General features: G+C 49.7%; 1 protein-coding gene across 7 annotated transcripts in view; it reads left to right on the top strand.

The window, feature by feature from the left end:
- The window catches only part of AAK1 (AP2 associated kinase 1), a 90830-nt gene that overhangs the window by 60904 nt on the left and 6406 nt on the right, over nt 1–23520 (top strand). The window contains exons 17-21 of one of the 7 annotated variants that reach the window (XM_069877711.1): nt 8511–8612; nt 10105–10206; nt 10904–11014; nt 15394–15498; nt 16875–18908. The exons of 2 other annotated variants lie outside the window; for them this stretch is intronic. In XM_069877711.1, coding sequence (XP_069733812.1) covers nt 8511–8612; nt 10105–10206; nt 10904–11014; nt 15394–15498; nt 16875–16969 — 515 coding nt within the window. In that variant the 3' untranslated portion in view covers nt 16970–18908. Of the gene's footprint in view, nt 1–4655; nt 4734–8510; nt 8613–10104; nt 10207–10903; nt 11015–15393; nt 15502–16874; nt 18909–23520 lie in introns of those variants that run through there. 4 more of the 7 variants (XM_069877712.1, XM_069877713.1, XM_069877714.1 and 1 more) reach the window with 4 other exon arrangements.

The raw sequence follows: 23520 nt of genomic DNA, 5'->3' as shown, positions 1-23520 counted from the left end.
TTCTCTGCCAGTGTGCTCAGCGCATGCAGTTACACACCGAGACGGTTCTTTTCCTTATTCTCTATTGCATTTTGATACAGCACAACCTCGCGGAGCAGTGGTTGCTCAAAGGTTTGTGGTGCCAGGTTGCTCATCCCACAGATCTGTCCCTGACCAGTTGTGGATCTCTGCAGGCAGGCGCTAAACCTTCTTTTGCTAATCCCTCTGCCTGCGTGCGTCTGCCTGTCACAGTTTATCCCCAGCCTGGCTCATTTCAGCAACTAAAAACATGCAGTTGGGCTCCCAAATAATGTTTCCCTCACCCACAGGGAAAAGGGAGAGGAATATGGGAGGAAAGAGGCGTGCAGGTTGGAAACTAAAACTATCATTGTCATCATCATGAAAATAATTAGATAATAATGAAATATATACAAATATCTGAGCTCGTGCCCCAGCCCCTCAATGACTGCGTGTCACCAGAGATGCTGTAGAGCAGACACGAGGGAATGGGTCCCTAACTGGGCTCAGGGACAGGATTCTGGAATGCATGGATCCAGGATCAGGAGCATCAGACAGATGAGGTCCTCACTGGACATTGGCCATTGTAGAAGAGGCCGAGACCCTCGTGGTCTCTTCATTTTATCCTAAGCGTGATGTGTATGGGATGGAATCCTCTGCTGGTCACTTTGGGGTGACCTGCTCTATTCACCCCTCCTCGCAGGTGGGAACCTTTTCTGCCAGCTCGAGGATGGCCTTGGTTAGGTATAAGCATTGGCCTTTTTGCATCTCAGTGCCCTGTGTTATCGCTTTCAGTGAAGAACACCGTCTCGAAAACATGCAGTGAGCTCTAAGAGAAGGAAGTGACTTAGAGCGACTGAGTTAGAGTCACAAAACTGACTCTAACTTAACTGACTCCACACCACTGTCCTGTTGAGTTCAGGGCATCTCCTTCCATGGGCACAGCGGGTGGTGAGGACACGCAGGAGATCTGGCTACGGCTTCCTGCATGTTCCTGCAAAAACATCACTAATGGTTTCATCACACTAAAATTTGAGGCCGGGAGCTTGTGCATGTTTTCAAGGACCAGAGCTACAGCTGTATCCTTAGCTTTGAGAACTGAGGGGGCTTGTCTGTGCTTGTAAATTCAAGAGAAAAGAGAAAAATCCTGCACACGGTCTCAGGTTTTCAATTTGGTGCAAAAGAGTCATCTTTGTTGTTCTGCGTCTGCGTTACCTGCAGAAACATCCCCACAGCGAGCAGTGAGGACTTGGATGAGAGGGGTATGAGTTTCCACGAGACAGGGATTCTTTTTGATGTGCCCTGGGGTCAGGAGAGCTGGCTCTGGCTTTGGTCTCTCAGTGTATCGGCAGCTCCAGTTGCACGTATCCAAGCTGCCTTACTGTTGCACAGAAGCTGCTGAGCTTCTTTGCTTGCTAAATGTTTGCTTTCTGTTTGGAGTCTTTTTCTTTCTGAGAAAACCTGGATAGTGAATCTCATTGCTTTGAAAACCTGTTACATCTGCCTTTTTGTAGACTCAGAGCGCGCACAGCCCTTTCAGAAGTAAAAGCATCAGCCCTTACCCTAGGTTACAAGAGCAGTCTTGTTCAGGAAGGCTTTCCGCACCGGCATAAGTGAGGCTTTGATCTGGTATTTCCCGTTTGTTGTACAGAGCCAGTTTTGTCAGCTCCCTGTGCTTTAAATCCGCAGCGGCTGAGGCTCTGGTTGAGAGCTCAGCTGCTTTTTTTTGCCAACACCACAACCTTGCTCCCATTGCTGGCACCGGAGGTTGCAGGTGGCATCGCTGGAAAGTTGGCCAGAGACCTCCTTGGCCTTTCCCACCTTTCCCCTGGATGCTCGGAAGGACAGATCAGCCTTTCTGTCCCAGGTTCCTGGGAAAGAATTACATGATTGTAAATTGGGGTTGGAAAGATATCATCTTTGAGGTCCCTCAAAGGACAAAAGGAAAGATGTGCCTTTCGGTATGATGGCTTGGTTGTGGTTTAAGCGAGATCACCCAGAATCATAGAATCACTAGGTTGGAAAAGACCCACTGGATCATCGAGTCCAACCATTCCCATCAAACACTAAATCATGCCCCACAGCACCTCATCCACCCGTCCCTTAAACCCCTCCAGGGAAGGGGACTCAACCCCCTCCCTGGGCAGCCTCTGACAGGGACCAATGACCCTTTCCCTGAAATATTTTTTCCTGATGTCCAACCTGACCCTCCCCTGGTGGAGCTTGAGGCCATTCCCTCTCGTCCTGTCCCCTGTCCCTTGGGAGAAGAGCCCAGCTCCCTCCTCTCCACAACCTCCTTTCAGGGAGTTGCAGAGAGCAATGAGGTCTCCCCTCAGCGTCCTCTTCTCCAGGCTAAACACCCCCAGCTCTCTCAGACGCTCCTCGCAATCCTTGTTCTCCAGCCCCCTCCCCAGCTTCGTTGCTCTTCTCTGGACTCACTCCAGAGCCTCAACATCCTTCTTGTGGTGAGGGGCCAGAACTGACCCCAGGATTCGAGGAGCGGTCTCCCCAGGGCCGAGTCCAGAGGGAGAAGAACCTCCCTGGCCCTGCTGGCCACGCCGTGTCTGATCCAAGCCAAGATGCCCTTGGCCTTCTTGGCCCCCTGGGCCCCTGCTGGCTCCTGTTCAACCAACACCCCCAGGAGCTTCTCCTCCAGGCAGTTTCCAGCCAGACTTCTCCTAGTCTGGAGCTGCTAAGGGTTGTTGTGCCCCAAGTGCAAGACCCAGCATTTGGCCTTGTTAAACCTCCTGCCGTAGGACTCAGCCCATGGATCCAGCCTGTTCAGATCCCTTTGGAGCCTCCCGACCCTCCAGCAGATCCAGCTTCCACCCAGCTCAGCGTCATCCGCAAACTTGCTCAGGGTGCACTCGATGCCCTCATCCAGGTCATTGATAAAGACACTGAACAGGGCTGGGCTGGGACTGCAGCCCTTCGGTTCCATGTGTGCAGGAAAACCTGGGATGGCACGTTCGAGCAGACTGTCCTGCTCTCATGGATCACGGTGCTGGAGAGGGGGGATGTTTTAGAGGAAGTCATTTTCCATTTGTTGTGGATAACAAGCTTCTAGAGAAGAAGCAACATAGCACCCTGCAGAAGGCAGAACTACCAGCTGTGGGAAATAATTGAGTGGCTGCAGAATGCTTTTCAGTGCATCCCTCCTTCTCCAGTGCGCAGTGGCTGTAGTTCTTAGTGGAATTGTTACTGGTTAAGAGGAGCTGGCAAGAGGGATGTGAAAATATGGCAAAACATCTGTTAAAATAAGGGAGAATTAAATATTCATGCTGAAAACATATTTCCTTGTGCATGTGTAGGAAAGCGAGCCAAGTTCTTCTTAATAAGCTTATTTCAGGCTTTGCTGCTGATTAATTATAATGGAGTATTAGATCAGAATGGTAATTTTTCTGCTACATGTGGCTACTTAAAGTCTACCAAGACAAATTTGGCTCCTACTTGCATGGGAGGCTAGATTTTTCACAGGATTTTTTGAGACCTGAAGTTAAACTGAGTTATGAAGCTTCAAGACAGATCCTTCCCTTTGTCATGGAGCCTTCACTCCATAAAGTCCCAAATCTTGAAGTTTCATGCCATTAAGTACAGTGAATTTTGTTTCCTTTGACTTCATTTCTTTTAGCGTGAATGGACTTCAGCCTCAGTCCCGACAGCCTGCTTTGCAGAGGTGTTTAACAAGAGTTTTGACCCAGAGCACTTGAATACTTCTGCTTTAGAATCATAGGATGGTTTGAGTTGGAAGGGACCTTAAAGATCATCTAGTTCCAACCCCACTGCTACGAGCAGGGACACCTCCCACTGGATCAGGGGCTCCAAGCCCCATCCAGCCTGGTCTTGAACCCCTCCAGGGATGAGGCAGCCACCATTTCCCTGGGCAACCTGGGCCAGGGCCTCCCCACTCTCATTGTGAAGAATTTCTTCCCTGTGCCTAGTCTAAATCTTCCCACTTCCAATTTTTAGCCCATTTTCCTACTTAACTGCTGAAATGGAAAGGCTTAAGCGCTATCTGGATGTAGCGACCTGCCCTCTTCAGTCAGGAGGAGCTGTCTTGGTGGCAGGAAAGGTGAGATCTAGAGATACCTGCTCAGATAAACAAGTTTTTGAGTGAGTGAAGGGTGGGTGCAGAGAGATGTCCTTGGAGATACTGTCAGAAGAAAGCCAACGGATCACTGTAATCCCAGCTAAATGAGCGTGAATAATATGGGGTGGTGTTCCTGTCTGGGTCTGATTCGGTTCACAGAGGGTGTTATTTGAGAGATACTTGAGATCTGGAAAGTCATACTGCAACTGTTTGCTTTTGATCTCTTCAGGAGCCACTGTTAAGCGTTGTGCTGCTGTTCTCTGTGGTGTTTAAAGTCACGTCCGTGTGTATTTAAAGCGCACCAAGTGCTGTGGTTTTAAGTCTTCCTATTTGTGCCACGTAAGAATTCCACTTGGCAGAAACTCCATTAGGAAAACAAAAGTCCGGTACCTTCCCTTGATTCATCAGTCCTTGGTTGCTGAATAACGTTCAGGGCTTCCTTTAATACCTGATCAATTAATAATCAGAAACCTCCCTGAGTGACTAATCTATCCCTGGTTAATTTGCCCTCCTACTCGCAGCACGGTTGACTTGGCAAGATTTCTACAACCTTGTCTTTCTTTCTCAGTTGGCATCCGAAGAAAAGAACTCTGCTGTGTGCTCTATTGAACTGTCTTTCTTTTTGCTATTCCTCCGCAGCAGACGAGTGAGTAACGTTCTGCCTGTGTGCGGTGCCTGGCTGGTGGACTTCTTTGGCTTTGAGATGTCGCATCTTGATTGTTCACTCTCTTCCCAACCTATTCACAGATTCTTACCCTCCGTTCCCTTTTTAACTTGCAATTTTCTTGTGAATCTTTGTTCTTTCTAATAGCCTGCTCTAACCAAAAGCCCCTTTGCCTCCTTCTCTCTTGATTTATATTTTTTTCATAACTCTAGTCCTACTTTAAATGCTTTCTGTGTGTGGTTGGTTGCTTATCAGGTGTATGGCCAAGTCTAAATGCAGCATGCCAACTTGTCCTCTTTGGCAGCGTGGGTGCTGCAGATGCAGAGTTTGTACAAACTGACTACTTGGACATAGAATCATAGAATAGTTTGGGTTGGAAGGGACCTCAAAGATCATCCAGTTCCACCCCTGCCATGGACAGGGACACCTCAGGCTGCCCAAGCCCCATCCCACCTGGCCTTGAACACCTCCAGGGATGGGGCAGCCACAGCTTCTCTCAGCAACCTGTTCCAGTGCCTCCTCACTCTTATAGTGAAGAAATTCTTCCTTATGTCTAGTCTCAAACATCAGGTTTCTGCATGTGTTAGAAGAGAAGGGATCTGAACAAAAGGTCAGAGTTTTCTCCCTGAATTGTCCAGAGCTGCTCCCCACCCTGCACGTGGGGTTTGAACTTGTTTTCTTGTACCATGATACAAATCCGTAGTTGAATTCTGCAGATGCTAAATGGCATTGCTTCCTTCTTAGGTTCATTCCTTGCTTTCATTCCCAGAAGAAATCATTTGGTTTTCCAGTCTCTGAAACTACCAGCGTCTGCCGTTCGGGGAAAACCTGGGACCTGTTGGCTCTAGGCTCTTGCTTTGCTTTTTCCACTGTGGGTTTTGCTTCCTCTGACTGTGCTAGGAAACAGTCAGTAATTTCTTCTAGTGAGGAATGGGGAACTTGGGATGAAAGAGAAACCTTTGTCTGAAGGCTGCAGGATGTGGCTGGGCTTTTGCTCTGGAGAGGGTTGATAGGGCGCTTTTTAATCCTACCTTGCATGCCTTTAAGCTTTGACATCTTCTTCAGGCTGGCTGATGAATCTGGCTTGCTGAGCCAGCTGGTGCAAAGCAAACGAGCTGTCGTTTAAGTTAGCATTAGTGTTCAGCTGGCTGTGATGTTACCGCTTCCCTTCTGGGATAAGGAATGGAGCGTGTTCCCTGCCACCATGTCCCCAAGTCCCTCTCCTCTGTTGCATTCTGTTTTCCTGACGTGCTGTAATCAGTTCCATCCTCCTTGCCCACTTTGCACAGCACCAACACCTCTTTTTGTTGCCAAGCCCCCACTCACAGCGTCTCGGTTCATCCAAGGAAAAAAACCCTCTGAGCAGCAGAGAGGGCTGAGCCCTCTGCGAACGGGGTGCATTTTTTTTGGGGAAACCTGACCCTTAAAACTGAGGATTCCTCACAGAGGTGGGAAGGTTTCAAGTATGTTCGAGACTGCTGTTCCCATCAGGTTTTTCCTTTCAGTTAGTTGCTTCAGGCTTTAGATGGTGTAGCAGCTGCCTCGGGTCGCTTTTGAGGTTTTCTTCCCCTCCTGGGTGCTTTCATGGGTTCGCTTGAAAAGTTTTCATGGGGATTAGAAGCTATCCTGCTTTGGATAAATAGTTCTGAAGCTGCTGGGCTATTTCATTATTTATATAGTACGGTAAAAAAGATCGATGTCATTACCATGTATTTAAGAGTGCAAGTTAAGCTTTGCTTTGGCTCCCTCAGTGTGGTCGGTTTTTGTAGAGCAGTCCTGCAGAGCCTGCGCTTTTGGGCAGTTGTGAGCACGTTTTGTTTGGATGATGAACAGTAACACCAGCCTTTGAACTCAAAAAATATAGATCTACAATTCATGAAGTCTTGGAGTGGTCTGGTTTGGAAGGGACCTCAAAGCCCATCCAGTCCAACCCCTGCCGTGGGCAGGGACACCTCCCACTGGACATGGGGCTCCAAGCCCCATCCAACCTGGCCTTGAACCCCTCCAGGGATGGGGCAGCCACCCCTGCTCTGGGAAACCTGTTCCAGTGCCTCCCCACCCTCACTGTGAAGAATTTACTCCTCATGTCTGACTTAAATCTTCCCCCTTCCAATTTCATAGAATCATAGAATCACCAGGTTGGGAAGGACCCACCAGATCACTGAGTCCAACCATTCCCATCAATCACTAAAATATGTCCCTCAGCGCCTCGTCCACCCATCCCTTAAACCCCTCCAGGGAAGGTGACTCAACCCCCTCCCTGGGCAGCCTCTGCCAGGGACCAATGACCCTTTCTGTGAAATATGTTTTGCTGATGTCCAACCTGAACCTCTGCTGGTGGAGCTTGAGGCCATTCCCTCTCGTCCTGTCCCCTGTCCCTTGGGAGAAGAGCCCAGCTCCCTCCTCTTCACAACCTCCTCCAGGGAGTTGCAGAGAGCAATGAGGTCTCCCCTCAGCCTCCTCTTCTCCAGGCTAAACACCCCCAGCTCTCTCAGACGCTCCTCGCAATCCTTGTTCTCCAGCCCCTTCCCCAGCTTCATTGCTCTTCTCTGGACTCGCTCCAGAGCCTCAACATCCTTCTTGTGGTGAGGGGCCCAGAACTGACCCCAGGATTCGAGGTGCGGTCTCACCAGTGAAATTTAAATTTAAATTTAAAGCCATTCCCTCTCATCCTCTCACTCCAGGCCCTTGTAAAAAATCCCTCCCCAGGTTTCCTGCAGCCCCTTTCCGTACTGGAAGCTGTTCTAAGGTCTCCTCAGAACGTTCTCTTCTCCAGGCTGAACAAGCCCAGCTCTCAGCCCATGCTCTGAGCAGAGGTGCCCCAGAAGGCCTCAGCTCTCTCAGGGCTGCAGCCCGTGCCAACGCTGGCTTCTCTCCTCCGAAATGCCCGCATTTTTCTGTGCGGAGCAAATTTTATCAGTGCTCTTCTGCTGAAGGTGATTGTTTTCAGGATTTCCTGGAAGTGTTCTTTATCTTCTTGTTCTGTGAAGAAACCCTTGTGAAGGCTGAATAATTAAGCTCCTTATTGAGAACCTGGTTAGTGTGGTTGTGAAATCACTCATCCACCAGATCAATAATTGAGATCAACTTTTAAACGTCTTTGTTTGAAGCATAACGGGAACCCTGGGAGCTGTGCTGCTGAGAAGGACACGTCTAATTTGAAACCTGATATTGGAAATAATGAATTGGTAACTAGACAGCTGGTTAACCCGGGGCAGGCTCTGATGTCTGTCCGTATCTCGCTATTCTCTGGATTTGCTTAAGCTCTTAAGAGCTCTAAGTGTGGTGTTCTTGAGCAAACCCAGAGGTGTTGTATACTTAGCTCTAGTGTCTTGGGCTTCTGATCACCTCTCCTGTTTCTTCTCAGTATGCAAAGACTAACAAAGCCAAGGCCTCCTCGGCGCAGGAAGGGGAGAGGAGAAAAAATGCAGGATTTCTTTTTTCTTTTTCTTTTTACCCCTTTGGTTTTCAGTGGCCACATAAAGCTCTTGGGTCTTGGGTAGGGGTGGAAGAGCTGTGGGCTCTGTGGCTCCTCCAGGAGAGCCGCACACAGCGGGTGAGATTCCCTTCCTGGCTAGTGGCTGCCCTCTCGCTCCTCGAAGCGACAGAGGTGTTTGCACACTCAGCCGTGCAAACGCTCTCGGGGCTGACACGCTGACCGCAAGCAGCTCAACCGAGCACCTGATTAATGTTGTCTTTTTTTTTTTGTTTTGCTTTTTTTCTCTGTTGCCTGCCTTCCTCCTTCCCCGCTTAACCCAGAAAAACTGATTGAGGGACTCAAATCTCCTGAGACTGCGCTTCTGCTCCCTGATATCCTGCCTCTCGCCGACCCCTTCGGTAGCACGTCAGACGCTGTGAATGGTAAAAATAACCTCAGGGCGCCTCCTCCCCTCTGTCTGACACGGCATGTCTTGTCCCGCATGATAACTCCGCGTGTTTACCCTGCCGGGCTCGCCAACGGCCGCTGGCGTTGGTGAAACACGATGCGATGGGAAGTTACGGATGCTGCCGAGACAGATCCGCCTTTCCCCACGGCACCTGAGCAGCAAAGGCTTGGCGTTTGCATTTAAAATCCAGGTTTGGCACAATAACACGGCGCGGTTGGGCTTTCTGTGTTCTGCTGGTTCGTTTTTGACCAAAGGAGATGCAAAAGATCCCTCCGTTTGTGCTGAAGGCTTGGAGTGTCGCTCATCGACCCTGGGCAGGACGAGGACAATGCTGCCTTTGCCCTGGGGCACACGCTGAGACTGAAGGTGCTGGGCTGGGCTGAGCCAAGAGCCCAAGCTTCGGGCACTACCACGATTTTGGGGTGTTGCAGAATCCTATTTTGTACTAATGACTAATAATTACAGGCTGCCTTTAATTGCAATCAGCTGCACTTGTGGGTTTGGTCCCTTCCTTAGCTGGTTGCAACCCTGTAGCTTTGAATAGAAAGGTATAAAATGAGTCACTTGAATAACAAGATTTGTTCTCCCTTTTGCAATTTCTGGCAGTTGTCTGAATTCTCTTAGACGATGATCCTGCAAATCCAGACCCGCGATGCTGTGCAAACAGAAATGTTCATTAAACTCTCTGAGGCCGACCAACGAGACCATTCTGATCCTTAATTAAACACCTTGGTCATTACCTTTATGTTGGTCCTCAAGGACCAGACCCAGCCAAGCCCTCTACCTGGCTGATAGGACTGCGACGGTTCGCTTTCCATGCCTCTCCCCTTCCCCTTCTTGGTTTCTATAAAACCAGATCTCTCGTTCCAGCCTTGGTGAACATCGTTTGTAGACACGTAGTGGACACCAACATCAGACGATGCTGGGGACGGGTGTTTTCAATAAGACTTTATCACTTTTTGCTCCGCTGAGTGCTCAAAATGAAAAGATAGATCCCATATCTTGGCTTTTTACAGGCTGAAGTGGAATGTGCCAAGGGCTCTACGGTGGATATTTCAATGATCTGTTACTGCTAATGCAAGGGAGCTTCTTCAAGGCCCGTGTTATCTCTGCTGGAGAAGGGTCTTGCAAAACCTCACAGTTATTCCCCAGCGCCGGTTCTGCTTCGCTGCAGGGCAGGTGGTGTTAACCTCCCATTCCACCCTCTGGGATTTTCAAATGGGGTTTGCACAAATCAAAATAAATAAATGAAAGCCCCCCAGAAGAACTCAAACCCAACGAGCACTGGTGGGTTCCGGCCTTCCCTCGGGATCCAACTTCAGCCTCTCGCTGCGCCTGGCGTAGCTGAAGTTGCAGAGAGTCGCTAAAGGATTCAGACAACTGCCACCTTAGTTCCTGCTTGTGCTGTGTCTCGCAAACTAACCTCTGGCTTCTTCTCTGCTCTGCTATTTTGCGCATTTGGAAAGGAAAACCTGACGTAGCCGTTGAGAGTCTCATACCGGGCCTCGAGGCTCCGCTGCCCCAACGCCTTGTGTCACAGAGCGAGTCGGTTGCCTCCAACAGGACAGGTTGGTGAGGCAGGAGGGCGCTGGGAGGGCAGGGGCCGGGTAACTCAAAAAGCACTGAGCTCGTGAACATCAGCATCTCTGCTGCTTTTCCCACCAGCGCCAACTGGGCTCGTGTGCGAGTGAGGGCTGCCTGGTTCCGTGAGGGTCGGAGTTTTTGTATTCCTGCAGCCCACCGCCCCAGAGCTGTCGGTGCCGGAGGGTGCTCTGAGGAAATGCCTTTTAAATCTGGAGTAGCCACTGCTTTTGGTCTGTTCCCTTGGGGTGTGCCAGTGGGCAGTTCCCGTCCCTCTCCGGCTGTTATGGCTTTGACCTGGCTGCTTTTGCAGCAGATGAACTCGATGTCTTTTCAGAGGTCTCTTGTGAAACAGCCAGCGCGCTGAGGTTTGCCAGCGTCCCCGGGTGCCTCCCCACGCTCCCCCTGTCACCCGTGTGGGATTTTATTGTTGCGCAGTCGGCTTTAGGGGGCCATTTGCCCCAGAGAACGCGTTTGATGGCGTTCAGGGTGTTGGAATCCCTCTTCTTCACCAGTAAGAAATCTTCTCCATCACAAGTAATGGTAGATGTCGTGCTTGCTTTGCATCACAGCTCTGTTTGCGCACTAAGCGGACGGGAACGGGAATGTGAGAATGTGAGCTTAACAGTGTTTGTGTCCTGTTTACTGCTACCGTGCGGCCTCTGGACGTTAACCTGGATCCAGACTCTCTCACTGGGGAAGACTCTCTGCTTGACTGTTCTCTGCTTTCTAACCCTGCTGCTGACCTCTTGGATGAGTTTGCTCCTGTAGCTTTTGCAGCTCAACCTCACAAAGGTAAACTCTTCCTTTGTTTCTAACGCGGAACCGGTTCTGGGACGGGGTCGTTAGGCATCGTGAAGTGAAGCTGACACCAGTTTACACAAGCAGATGCTCTGACCTGTGTTCGTGGAGTCCCTCTCCGCAAAGCTATTATTTGTGTTCTTCTCAAGCTGGTGGAAATTGGAATGACCGCTGAAGTGCTAAGGGGAAAATGTAGATTAAAATATTCAGTTTGGCTGTAAAGACAAAGTTTGGCAAGACAGGTGGCATCTCCCATGGAACGGGGATAGCGCAGAAGGAACACAGTAGGCTGGAAGATCGGCTTTTGTGTGCAGCCCTTCCTCGGGTTGTGAGCGAGCGCACGCTGGTTTTGCTTTTCACTCGTGGCATTTGAGACCTGCTTTTATGCTGCATTGTGAATTCTGGAGGGGGGCCTGATAATCACCCCTCCTGGTGTCACAGGGTTTTGAAACCAAAGGAATGTTTTTGGGTTGTCGGAGCGAGCGTCTATAGCACCTGTCTGAATGTTTCCAGGTCTGGAGAATGTTTTAATTTTCAGAGGTGGTGAGTCCCAACTGCAGTGTCGCAACAAAAAAGTCCAAGTGCAACATCCAACTGAAAAATGAGAGAGTTTCATAGTAACCCAGACCAGCAGAGCTGCCGAGAGCTGCAGGTCAGCCCTTGAGTACATCAGCATTTGAGCCTGAGGGTAAATACCATGCAGTGATCCCAGTTCCGTTCTCCTCCTGCTCTCAAGCAAGAGCAGAGGACCCTGACAGGCTGAGAGAGTTGGGCTTGTTCAGCCTGGAGAAGAGAAGGCTCCAGGGAGACCTTAGAGCAGCTTCCAGTATGGAAAGGGGCTCCAGGAAAGCTGGGGAGGGACTTTTTACAAGGGCCTGGAGTGATAGGACAAGGGGAATGGCTTTAAATTGGAAGGGGGAAGATTTAGATCAGACATTAGGAAGAAATTCTTCATGCTGAGGGTGGGGAGGTCCTGGAACAGGTTGCCCAGAGCAGTGGTGGCTGCCCCATCCCTGGAGGGGTTCAAGGCCAGGTTGGATGGGGCTTGGAGCCCCTGATCCAGTGGGAGGTGTCTCTGCCCATGGCAGGGGGTTGGGACTAGATGGGACTTTAAGATCTATTCCAACCCAAACCATTCTGTGAATCTGTGACCCTAGGAAGCTGGGTTCTGGCTCAGAGGGCTTTGTTTCCCAGGCTGTGGACTGTCCAGCTGAAACCCAGGCCCTCTCCATGCGGTGTGGCTGGAGCAGTGGCACTGGAATCATTTGAAGATCTGACAGCTGGAGTGCCACTTGCACCAAGAACTTCTGCTCTGTTCTGGCCCGGCCCTGTTCCGGGCCGCAGAGGTCTGAGCAGTGCGCGTCTTCCTCGGGGACAGTGCTGGCTGCTAGCGGGTGGCTCCCACATACGCCAGGTGTGTGGCCACTGGTGGGTGGTGCACAGCCTGCCAGGTGCGAGAGAAGGCCAGGACTCCTGTCTTTCTCTTGCCTTAGAAAGAGAGGCCCGGAGCACAAATGCCAACTACTGGGTGCCCCTGGACAGTGAGTTTTGCTCAGCTCCTTTGAAAAGAACCCCTCTAGCAAAGAATTATAGAATGGTCTGAGTTGGAAGGGATCTTAAAGATCATCCAGTCCCACCCCTGCCATGGGCAGGGACACCTCCCACTGGATCAGGGGCTCCAAGCCCCATCCAACCTGGCCTTGAACCCCTCCAGGGATGGGGCAGCCACCACTTCCCCGGGCAACCTGGGCCAGGGCCTCCCCACCCTCATAGTGAAAAAATTCCTCTTCGTGTCCAGTCTAAATCTGCCCCTCTCCAGTTTATATCTGTTCCCCCTTGTCCTGTCACCACAAGCCTTTATGAATAGTCCCTCTCCAGCTTTCTTGTAGCTCCTTTCAGGTACTGAAAGGTCACTTTAAGGTCTCCTCAGAGCCTTCTCTTCTCCAGGCTGAACAACCCCAACTCTCAGCCTCTCCTCCTATGGGAGGTTCTCCAGCCCTCGAATCATCCTTGTGGCCTCCTCTGGACCCGTTCCAAGAGCTCCATCTCCTTCTTATGTTGAGGATTCCAGAACTGGACACAATATTCCAGATAAGGTTCCACAAGAGAGGAGCAGAGGGGCAGAATCCCCTCCCTCGCCCTGCTGGCCACGCTGCTTCTGATGCAGCCCAGGACACGGTTGGTTTCTGGGCTGTGAGTGCACATTGCCAGCTCATGTCAAGCTTCTCATCAACCAGCACCCCAAGTCCTTCTCCTCAGGGCTGCTCAGTCACATCATCCCCCAAAATGGAAGATTCTCAGAGGAATCACTGTAAAAGCAGCCTGCAATCAATTTTTATGCTTGATAACACTTCAAAACGCGTGTTTTTCATAGAGCTTTTGGGTTTCAACAAGCAGTTGTTCTAATTGCTCATTGCTACGATACAGTTCCACTCCGCTTTATTTGGAGTAAATGGCTGGAAGCGCGTGCCGAGCAGATCTTACTCCATGACTGGAACATAGCAAAGTAAAACCTTGTTGGTGTCACTTAACGAGAAAGCAAACTAGGAGACTCCTGCGTGACTTCACCTGACTGCTCTGCCGTTCTCTGGGATGAAGAGGGCTGGAAAGGGAAACTTTGGGGGAGTGGAGGCTGCAAGACAGCAAAATCTTCAAAAACTCATATGTGGCTTCAGCTCGTGCTGTGGCAGCTCTGGACATTCCCTCTCCGGTTGCCTTAGTCTCCTTGTTTGCTTTATTGGTCCAGTCTGCAAGCTGCAAAGCGCTTGTGGGGCAGATGCTGCTGCCCGTGGGGGGAACCGGCTTGTGAAGCTGCAAGATATCAGTGGGACCAGGAGGGCTTGGAAAAGCAGCCGTGGTCTGGGTGTGGATTGATGCTCCCACCACATCGTGGCATCCTCACCCTTGTGCTTTACAGGGCTCTTTTCTGGCCTCTGAATATTTTTCCTTTGCCTTCAGGATTCTTTAATTTCCATTTGTCGAATACAGCGCCACACTGCGTGGATGCAAGGGGAGACTTTTGTCTTCTTATGGTGATTCAAAGTCCCTGAGGTGAGCTTAGACGTGTTGGAAGGAGTTTTGCCCCAACAGGGACACTGCCCGGGCTGTCCCTCTTCTTGGAGAAGACAATCCCGGGCTGAGCCGAGCTCCTTCAGGAGCTTCTTGCGCAGCAAACGCTGGAGCTGTGAGCAGTTGCGCGTATAAATGACGTAAAATGGAATAAGATGATTGCAAAGGCTCTTGGGGGCGCTGAGAAGAGCCATAAATAATTAACTCCAGAGACAGAGCGATGGGACTGTCTGTTAAGGTGAAAACTCTTCGAGTTTGACACTTTACAGGTCAGACATCTATAAACTTGTGGGTTCTTTCTGGGTCCGATCCTCCAGAAGACAGTGAATTTCCACAAGTGGTTTCTTGCTTCCCTTTGCCCAAAACTCATCAGTGTATTTGTCAGCTTTCAGTAAAGAGCTTTTATTCTTGATCCGAGTCAAACAGGAATGCTCCTGTTCCTTGGAAACCACTGACTTGTACACATCCTTGCTAGGCTTTCAGAAATATGTCATGTAGTAACTGAGGACCAGATTGGGGAAGGTATTTTTGGTGTCTAATAGGAACATGTAGTGATACACAGTGAGAGTACGAAAGTCTCTAAAGGTACGTAATTGCCTGATAAGGCCGATAAATGTCTCCTCTGCTGTGGAGATCATGGAAAGTGCCTCCCACCGAGTGTCTGACTACAGCTGCCGTGCTTTGAAATCTATAGAATGATGTGCCAGAACTGCTCTAGGGGCCTTTAGAAACCTCTCATTTTGTATCTTGTTACGCCTTCAGGCATTTAAACTCCTCAGCAATCTACCTTCATGTTGCACTTCATGTTTTATCGATGCAGGTGAAAGCTCAGGGGTCTTGTCTCACATGGATGACTGGAATTTCTTCTGTGGTTTTTTGTTTTCCCAGCCCTTTTCTCCTCCCTGTGCTTGAGAGCTGGGAACGGGAGAGCCAGATTGTGCTCTCAAACTGTACTAATATCTGACTGGATGATGACAGAGAACACTTCAGTCTCTGGCTTTTGCCCCAGCTCTGAACTCTGCCACTTGTGAAGCTTTCACATTGGCCAGATTTTATTTTGGTTCTCATGACTTGGCTCGCTTTTTGGTTTGGTTTGGTTTGGTTTTCCCTCCGCTTTGGTATTTAATTGGGTCTCTAACTTCCTTTACCAAAGACTTACCAACTTTATTTCACCTTTTAATTGAAACTTCTGCTTCTAAACGCTGTCTCTGAATACGTGAAGAGGTTCTAACACTTCTTAGCCATTCTAACCAGCCTCTCTGCTGTCTGTGCTTCTTTACCTCTGTCTCTCCTTTATGCTGCAGAAGATACTAACCTGATATCAGGCTTTGATGCTCCTGAGGGCTCTGAAAAAGTGACAGAAGATGAGTTTGACCCAATTCCAGTGTTGATATCCAAAAATTCACAAGGTAAGCCAGGATTCGGGGAAACAGGAAAAGTTCTGGGGCAGTGGTGCTGCAGCACATGTGAAGTGATTCAAATTGTAAACTGCGAGACACTCGTTATAGTGTTTAGTGAGCTTAGTCTCTGATTTACATTGGCCTGGAGATATCTCTGGATTCTCTCTGCGAGAAGGTTGCATGTCCAGAAAGGGAAAAGCCGTGCCAGCATCTTTAGGTTCCATGAAATCGTTTGTAGCAGAGTCAGGCAGGCACATCCCCCGGGCTGGAGGCAGCGAGAGCCGCCTTCCTCACGCTCCTCTGGACCGTTGGAGCCAGTGGAAGGAGTCCTCTTGACTTAAGTGAAGGCGCTAGTGAAGGAGATGATGATAATCCTTTATAACTCCGAAACTCCTGCTGGAAGTGAGTTTTTTCACTTCCCACTGACACCTTTCAAAGGTGTTTGCGGGAACCGAGTGCAAGAAGCTGGGGAGATGGCACCCACCTCCTTTGAAGAGCTCTGAGCAGAGTCCTTAGGACAGAGACTGGAACGTTCCTCCCTTCACAGATTCCTGTCACTTAGGTCGCAGTAGATCTTCGCAAACCTCTCCGGTCTGGTGTAGGGCTGTTTCCTTTAAAGCAGCGGCGGTTTAGCCTGGGCAGTCAAACAGCTCTGCTCTTTGGTTGTTGAAAGGCTTTGATGACAGCTTTCACTGGCCTAGTGCAGGTTCAAAAGCAAATTCCAGGGCTTCCTTTTTTGTGGTGCGTTATTTTTTTTTTTAGCTTTATAGAACTTTTTTGACCTCCCCAGTGCACATTTTTGTTTAGAGCATGAGCGCTCTGTGCCCCTCTCTGCACCTAAGGCCAGTTTTCAAAGACCAGTGCTCATGAGAAGGAGGGTGCAGGTATTAGACACTGCTCCTGCTCAAAGCCAGATGATTTTTACCAAACCTGTGTGAAGATGGGCTGCTTGTAAAGAGAAGCATCTTTCCTTCAGTATCAAAGCACCGATTTTAAAGCCACATGATAGCTCAGCCACCCTTCGCCACTGAAAGATGCTCTTAAAGCAGCAACCGATTTCAGGATTTCAAATTTGGAACTAGAGGTGGTGGGAGTTCTTGTGATCGCTCCGTAGATCCTTCAGTATGGACAGAAGGGCTGGTTTGTAAAGATCTGTTAGATGCTGCGATGTGTTTCCATGCAAGTCTAGCAAGGCAGGGCAGGGGGTGGGGAGAGGGCAGCAGAGCAAGCAGGGGAATGTTGTTGTGATGTAAGTAACGAGAAGAGCTTGAGCCAATTTTCTGTTTTGCTTTGACTTTTTTTTCTTTCTTGCTTGCTTGAACATCTGAAACTGTCGTGTGTGTGTGTCCTGTTCAATACTGAATTCCTATCTCTCGCACTTTCAGGTGGGCATTCTAGAAACAACAGTGGAAGCTCTGAGTCCAGTCTTCCCAACATAGCCAGGTCTTTGCTGCTGGTGGATCAGCTCATAGACCTGTAGCAGTGACACAGTAGCAGACGCAGTTTCTGTAACGTACCTAAGCCTCCGTTTTCATTTCCAGAAGAGTTTCCTTCCGTTGTGGTTCTTTTGGGCTCCCCCCAACACACGCTCCCCTTAATTAAAAGCAAAACAAATCTGCCAACAAGAGACAGTCGCTCACCTTTCTCCCTGTCTTCCCCTGCCCTGGGAAGGATCCTGGCCGGTTCTCCAGGCTTTCGGAACTGGTCCAACCCGCTGTGGCTCCCGCTGCGCCTCTCCTGCTGCCGGGAGCCCCGGGAAGCCTCACCCTAACGAGTTAGTTAATCATAGCTGCTGTGTGACCCCTGCGTACCGCAGATTCCTTTCTCCCCAGAGTAGTGCGTGAACAACTGTGTTTTCAATCTTTGTGTTTTGGGGTTGGTTTTTTTTTGGGTTTTTTTCCCATTTTTCCGGTGAGCAGGAAAGGGGACCAGTAAAATCCCTCGGGCTGTGCCCCTCCTGCAGCACAGGGCTAGGAGCGCTGGTGGCTCGCGATGGCCAGTGCCGGCTTCACAGGGGCTGATGGGGCACATGAAGAGTTTTCCGGACTGCCCCCAGCTATCGGTTGCTCTTTAACAATCCCCCTTCCTTAGGGAACGGGGCGGGGGAAAGAAAAAGAACAAAAGAAAAACCAAACCGGGTGGTTAAAGCTGCAGAAAATGACCCTAAGAGAAATTTGACAAGGTTTTGAACCACACGCATGTGAGTATGGCCGGGACTAGCGTTTTGTTCACCTTTTTGGGATGAAGAGGGCATTGTGGCAGCAGCAGATGTATTTTCTGTGACTTCCGTGTTTGACTGGACAAAAAGAAAAAGCTCCCAACCTACTGTAAATTGTGTATGAAACAAATCGTCCTGCGGTTGTTTGTCTATTTTTAAATCCTGGTTTTAGTCAAGCATCTGGTATCTGTTCTGGGTTCCCCGTTTTCTCTTGTACCTGCAGACAGCGCAAACCCGTTCAGGACGGCACCATCGCTCTCAGTAGACAGAGATTGCCATGGGCTTCGTTCCACCCTCGATCCTTGTGGAACAGGCCTGCACTTGGGTCAGATGGTTTGAAATAAGTGCTGCTACAACTCGGTGGGCTTGACCTTTTCTTTTCCCTTTCACACGCTTAGTTTGTCAACTAGCTGGATCCGCTAACCTTGTTCTCATTGGCTTTTGGTCCCGAAGTCCGGAATTTCTCTCTTGTATTTGAAAGCTCTTTCTGACCAGCAGGACTCTCCCTCTGTAGTGGAATAAGCAGTAGCTTCCTGCTAACCTCGTGTACGTGTACGTAGCCGTATTAGTAACAGTGCAGTTCCCATGTGCGAAAGTACGAACGACTGAAAATGTCTGTGCTGACCCCTCGCTGAGAAGGAACGAGATCAAAGTTCGTGACTACTCCTTCCCCATCCGGTCTCTCCGCTGTTCACCCCCAACACTTAGTTTAACAAATTCTGTAAATAGAACTGCCGTCGATCGTGTCTGCTCTACATTATTCTTCTTTTCAAACCTACACTTAATAATAAAAGTATTGCTTAAGCGTGTTGTATCATGACCTGTGTATACTGCACTTTCCAAGAGAAGCTTTACATGAGAACTATGGAAATGACCTTAGTTAAAATTGTGGATAGAACTTTATTATTTTTTTTGTTTTATATTCCTAAAGCACAGGCGAGCCGGACTGGAAAACACGAAGACGCTATAGATAGAAAGTTATTGTATAGTCAGATACTGAGATTATATGAAAAGAGAATGGATTTTAAAAAGTAACCATCTACTGTATATTAGCAACAAAGATTTCTGTGAATTAAAGTACTTTTAAAGAATGTTTAAGATTTTAAATCTAATGGCGCTTGTTCAAGGGTTCTGGAAAAAATTATAAATGCACTGGGTTGTGAATAATCTATTAAATAAGCAGATGTGAATGTTTATTTTATTGCTGTTTCAAGTAGCCGTTCGTGGATCGGGGTGGGCAAAGGAGACAATGAAGCAGATGGTTTTAGGTGTCTGTTATCCAGACGTAGCTGTGGCTGGAGCCGCGTTTGAAGCCGTGGGAGATGTTTGTGGCCCTTTCAAGGGGCACGGGGTCAGTAAGGAACAAACCTGGGATGTGCTGTCCACTCACCTCGGGGGGACGGGGAGTTCTTGGCGTTTGCTCTATCGATGGATCCTCCTGCGAGGATGCTACAAGTGCACCCACAGAACACGGAGTGATTTCCTCTTGGGTCGAGGTTGTGCTCTGGATGCAAGGTTAAACTCTGGTTTCGGGGTGGCGAGGTGTTCAAAGGAACAGCTGGAACCTTGATATTGGTTCTTGCTTGCTCTGAGGAGAAGGCTTCTGTTTTGAACTGTGTCTTTGGAAATCTCCCCAGCTTGTCTTTTAACAGGACGAGCGTGAGTGTTAAACCCACCAGTCGGAGATCAGCAAATCCGTGTTGTTTCTGACAGTATCCACTGGGTTGGGAGCATCTCTCCCAAAACCAGAAGGTGCAGCTTTCTGAATCCTGGCTGTCTGAGTCTTGACCGGTTCCTGGGGACTCGGCCAAGTGTGGAGGACTTGGCCAGGTCTGCAGGCAGCGTGCGACCTGCTGGAGCAGCCTGAGAGATGGGTGGGAGGCTCTCGGTGCTGGTGTCTTTGTGGCAGACCTTCTGCAGCTGCTAACAAACCATTTACCACAAGCAAACGGTGGCTTGAGAGAATCTCAGTGTAGACAGGATCGTTTTCAGGGGAAGCTTCTTGGAAATGAATGATGACTGCATCCTTCACCTTGAAAGCTTGCAGGATGTTGCCTCCAGTGACTTTTGAAAGCCACCTTATCTAGAAATCGATTAAAACCAAATGTTGTTGTTACAATGAAAGCTCAGATACGAGTAAACCAAAGGCAGAGTTCAGCACATTTTGGGGTATCCAAAACATAAAATGTGGAGCACATGAGCCTCTGAATACAGAAAGTGCCCTTGAGCACCCGACGCGCTGCGGTGCCACTGGAGCGTGTCTGATTGGAGTAAATAATGATCATCATGAAGATGATCTCAGGGCTGGAGAACCTTTGCTCTGAGGACAGGCTGAGAGAGTTGGGGTTGTTAAGCCTGGTGAAGAGAAGGCTCTGGGGCGATCCTAGAGCAGCTTCCAGTATGGAAAGGGGCTCCAGGAAAGCTGGGGAGGGGCTTTTTGCATGGGCCTGGAGTGATAGGATGAGAGGGAATAGCTTTAAATTGGAAGGGGGAAGGTTTAGATTGGCCATTAGGAAGAAATTCCTCACAATGAGGGTGGGGAGGCCCTGGCCCAGGTTTCCCAGAGCAGTGGTGGCTGCCCCATCCCTGGAGGGGTTCAAGGCCAGGTTGGATGGGGCTTGGAGCCCCTGATCCAGTGGGAGGTGTCCCTGCCCATGGCAGGGGTGGGACTGGGTGGGCTTTGAAGTCCCTTCCACCCCAAACTATTCCACGATTCTCTGATTTCCTTTTTAGCCGCTACTTTTCTAGTTCAAGCGCTCTCCTAGGAATCGCTCGGAGTTGGGGAGCAGCTGACTCAGCTCTAGGAGAAGCGCAAATGTCGCGTGGGGTAGCGCTGTGAGGACAGAGGTTCGTGGGTCGCACACTTACAGCAGTGGTTGAGAGGAGTTCCCGTGCCTTCTCTTTGCCAAGGTGTGTGGGTGCTGCATTGTTCTGTCAGGAATCCTCGATGGAGTGGGGTGGCGAGGAGGTTTGCTTTGTGTTTATTTTCTCTTCTGTGTGGTCTATTTCTGTAACTGAAAGAAGCTGTGGGGACAGGCAGGCCTACGCACAGAAGCGCAGGCTTCACGCACAGCATCGGATCTCGTTGTTCCTTGCGAGGAAGGGTGGGTGGCTTGGCTGGGGTTGTTCTAAGGACAGGATGGCGGGGTTGCGGGGGGGGTTAGCGTGTTTGATAACCTCCCTTGTCTTGCTTTGCATGGTGCAAATGACCGGTGTCAAAACCAGGGCATTCAATTCCTTGTCTTCTAGAACTGAAGAACCCAGGTCTGCTCCCAGATCCACTGCTGTGCGACAGCTTTGGGCACGAATATTGAATTCTGCTGCCTGAGTTGTTGTCCAGCCATGGTGAGCTGAGACCAACGGCAGGAGGTTTAACAAGGCCAAATGCCGGGTCCTGCACTTGGGGCACAACAACCTTGTGCAGTGCTACAGACTGGGAGAAGCCTGGCTGGAAACTGCCTGGAGGAGAAGGACCTGGGGGTGTTGGTTGAACAGGAGCCAGCAGGGGCCCAGGTGGCCAAGAAGGCCAAGGGCATCTTGGCTTGGATCAGACCCGGCGTGGCCAGCAGGGCCAGGGAGGTTCTTCTCCCTCTGGACTCGGCCCTGGGGAGACCGCTCCTCGAATCCTGGGGTCAGTTCTGGCCCCTCAGCACAAGAAGGATGTTGAGGCTCTGGAGCGAGTCCAGAGAAGAGCAATGAAGCTGGTGAGGGGGCTGGAGAACAAGGATTGCGAGGAGTGTCTGAGAGAGCTGTGGGTGTTTAGGCTGGAGAAGAGGAGGCTGAGGGGAGACCTCATTGCTCTCTGCAACTCCTTGAAAGGAGGTTGTGAAGAGGAGGGAGCTGGGCTCTTCTCCCAAGGGACAGGGGACAGGACGAGAGGGAATGGCCTCAAGCTCCACCAGGGGAGGTTCAGGCTGAACATTAGGAAGAAGTATTTCACAGAAAGGGTCATTGGGCACTGGAACAGGCTACCTAGGGAGGGGGTTGAGTCCCCTTCCCTGGAGGGGTTTAAGGGACAGGTGGACGAGGTGCTGAGGGACATGGTTTAGTGATTGATGGGAATGGTTGGACTCAATGATCTGATGGGTCTTTTCCAACCTGGTGATTCTATGATTCCATGATTCTATGATGCTGACCTTTGCTGTTCTGCCTTGGTGTCTCCCCTCCAATACCGCTGTGTGGGGTCGGTCTGCGCTGTTGTTCAGTGATAGTGCTTCTAGGAATCTCAGTACAAGGAAAAACTCCACTGCTCCAAGAACAAAGGAATTAAGAAGCCTTTTGACCCTTTCTAAAAGCCAAACTAGTAATCATTTTTTCCCAAAATAGAGCATTCTGCCTGTCACACAGGGCCGCCAGGTTCAGAGACACACGCTGCTGTCCTAAACACACGGGCTTGTATCCCGCTGGCCCGGCGCTTGCTCTGCCCTTAACGCCACCATTGACACAAGGAACCCTTAAAACAGAAAACTGATCAAATGATTTGTTTGCACTATTCTTGTGAGAAGTCTTACCATCCCTGGAGGGGTTTAAAAGGCAGGTAGATTAAGTGCTTAGGGATCTAGTTTAGTAGTGGACAGGTACAGTTGGAGTTGGTGATCTCAAAGGTCTTTTCCAACCTAGTGATTCTATGATTCGCTGAGTGGACCGTGGGGTTGCATTGACATGATGTTCACCATGGTAAATGCCTTTTTCTTCCCTTTGCTTTCCTGTACGCTAGATTTCAGTGGGGAGTGGGTAATTCAGAGGTGTTTGCATGATGTGGCAACCAGTCTTGCGCTGCTGCAGCCTGTGTTCTCAAAATCTCACGGTGATAAATACATAAGCAGCCTCCTTGAAGAGACCTCCCTGCGGACTTACCGCTCCTGGAACCTCAGAGCAGCATCTAAGGTTAAACCATTGCTGACCCCACAGCTTCAGGAAGGACGGATAGGATTTTGTAGAGTAACGTAACAAATGTTCACATATCTGCACTGTCTTTGTTCGCAGTGTAATGTATAGAAGTGAATAGTTTCCCAATAAATACCAATTTTATGCCTAATGAATGACTGCTGTGTTTTTAATTGTGAGAAGTGAGTGCACAGGTTCACTTGCGTAGATCTGTGGCCTTGATCCACAGATCCACAGGCGAACAATTCGCCTGGGGAGAGTTTGGCTGCGACGATGCTGCTTTGTCCCAGCAGGGTGGGTTGGGTCGCGCCTCCCTTGTCCTTCACCCACAGTGGATACAACCAACCTCCTTTCCCTTCTTGTTCTTCCTGCAATTCATACTGCTTAGTTTTCATGTGCCTTTTTTCCTGTCCTCTTGCTAACATGAGCCCAATGCCACACTCCTACCCTGCCAATAGTTCTCTGAAGGTAAGAGATCTTCTATTCTGTCTGTGTGAGTTGTAAGGCAAAACCAACCCCACCTTTGGCTCTTGTGATTAGAGAAGAGCAGAACAGCAAGCCCTTTCCGCACTGTCTTGTTGCAGAACCGAGCCAGTTTGCTAGTTACGTCAGATCCTCAATTTGAAGTCACCGTAGGGAGCGTTTACAATCATTTGTCTTGCAGTGGTTTAAAGTAACGCTGCTGTATTTTCCAGGATTCATTCAAAGCTGTAGGTCAACCTTCATTCTTTGAAATGTGAATGTTATTTTAGCAGGTTGTAGGGCATCCCTGTGCCCGAGTTCTCCTACGTATCCGTGGGATGGCTCATAAATACAGGCTTTGCCTGTATATCAGCTCGTAGCGCAGTCGATAAGCAGCAGTGCAGAATGCAGCAGCAGAACTTGTCTGTGCTGGGAGCTTCACTCCAGGCAGCAGGGGTGCAAAG

The sequence above is a fragment of the Phaenicophaeus curvirostris genome, chromosome 27 (genome assembly GCF_032191515.1).
Source record: "Phaenicophaeus curvirostris isolate KB17595 chromosome 27, BPBGC_Pcur_1.0, whole genome shotgun sequence".
Taxonomy (NCBI): Eukaryota; Metazoa; Chordata; class Aves; order Cuculiformes; family Cuculidae; genus Phaenicophaeus; species Phaenicophaeus curvirostris.
This window is presented reverse-complemented; position numbering and strand designations above follow the sequence as displayed.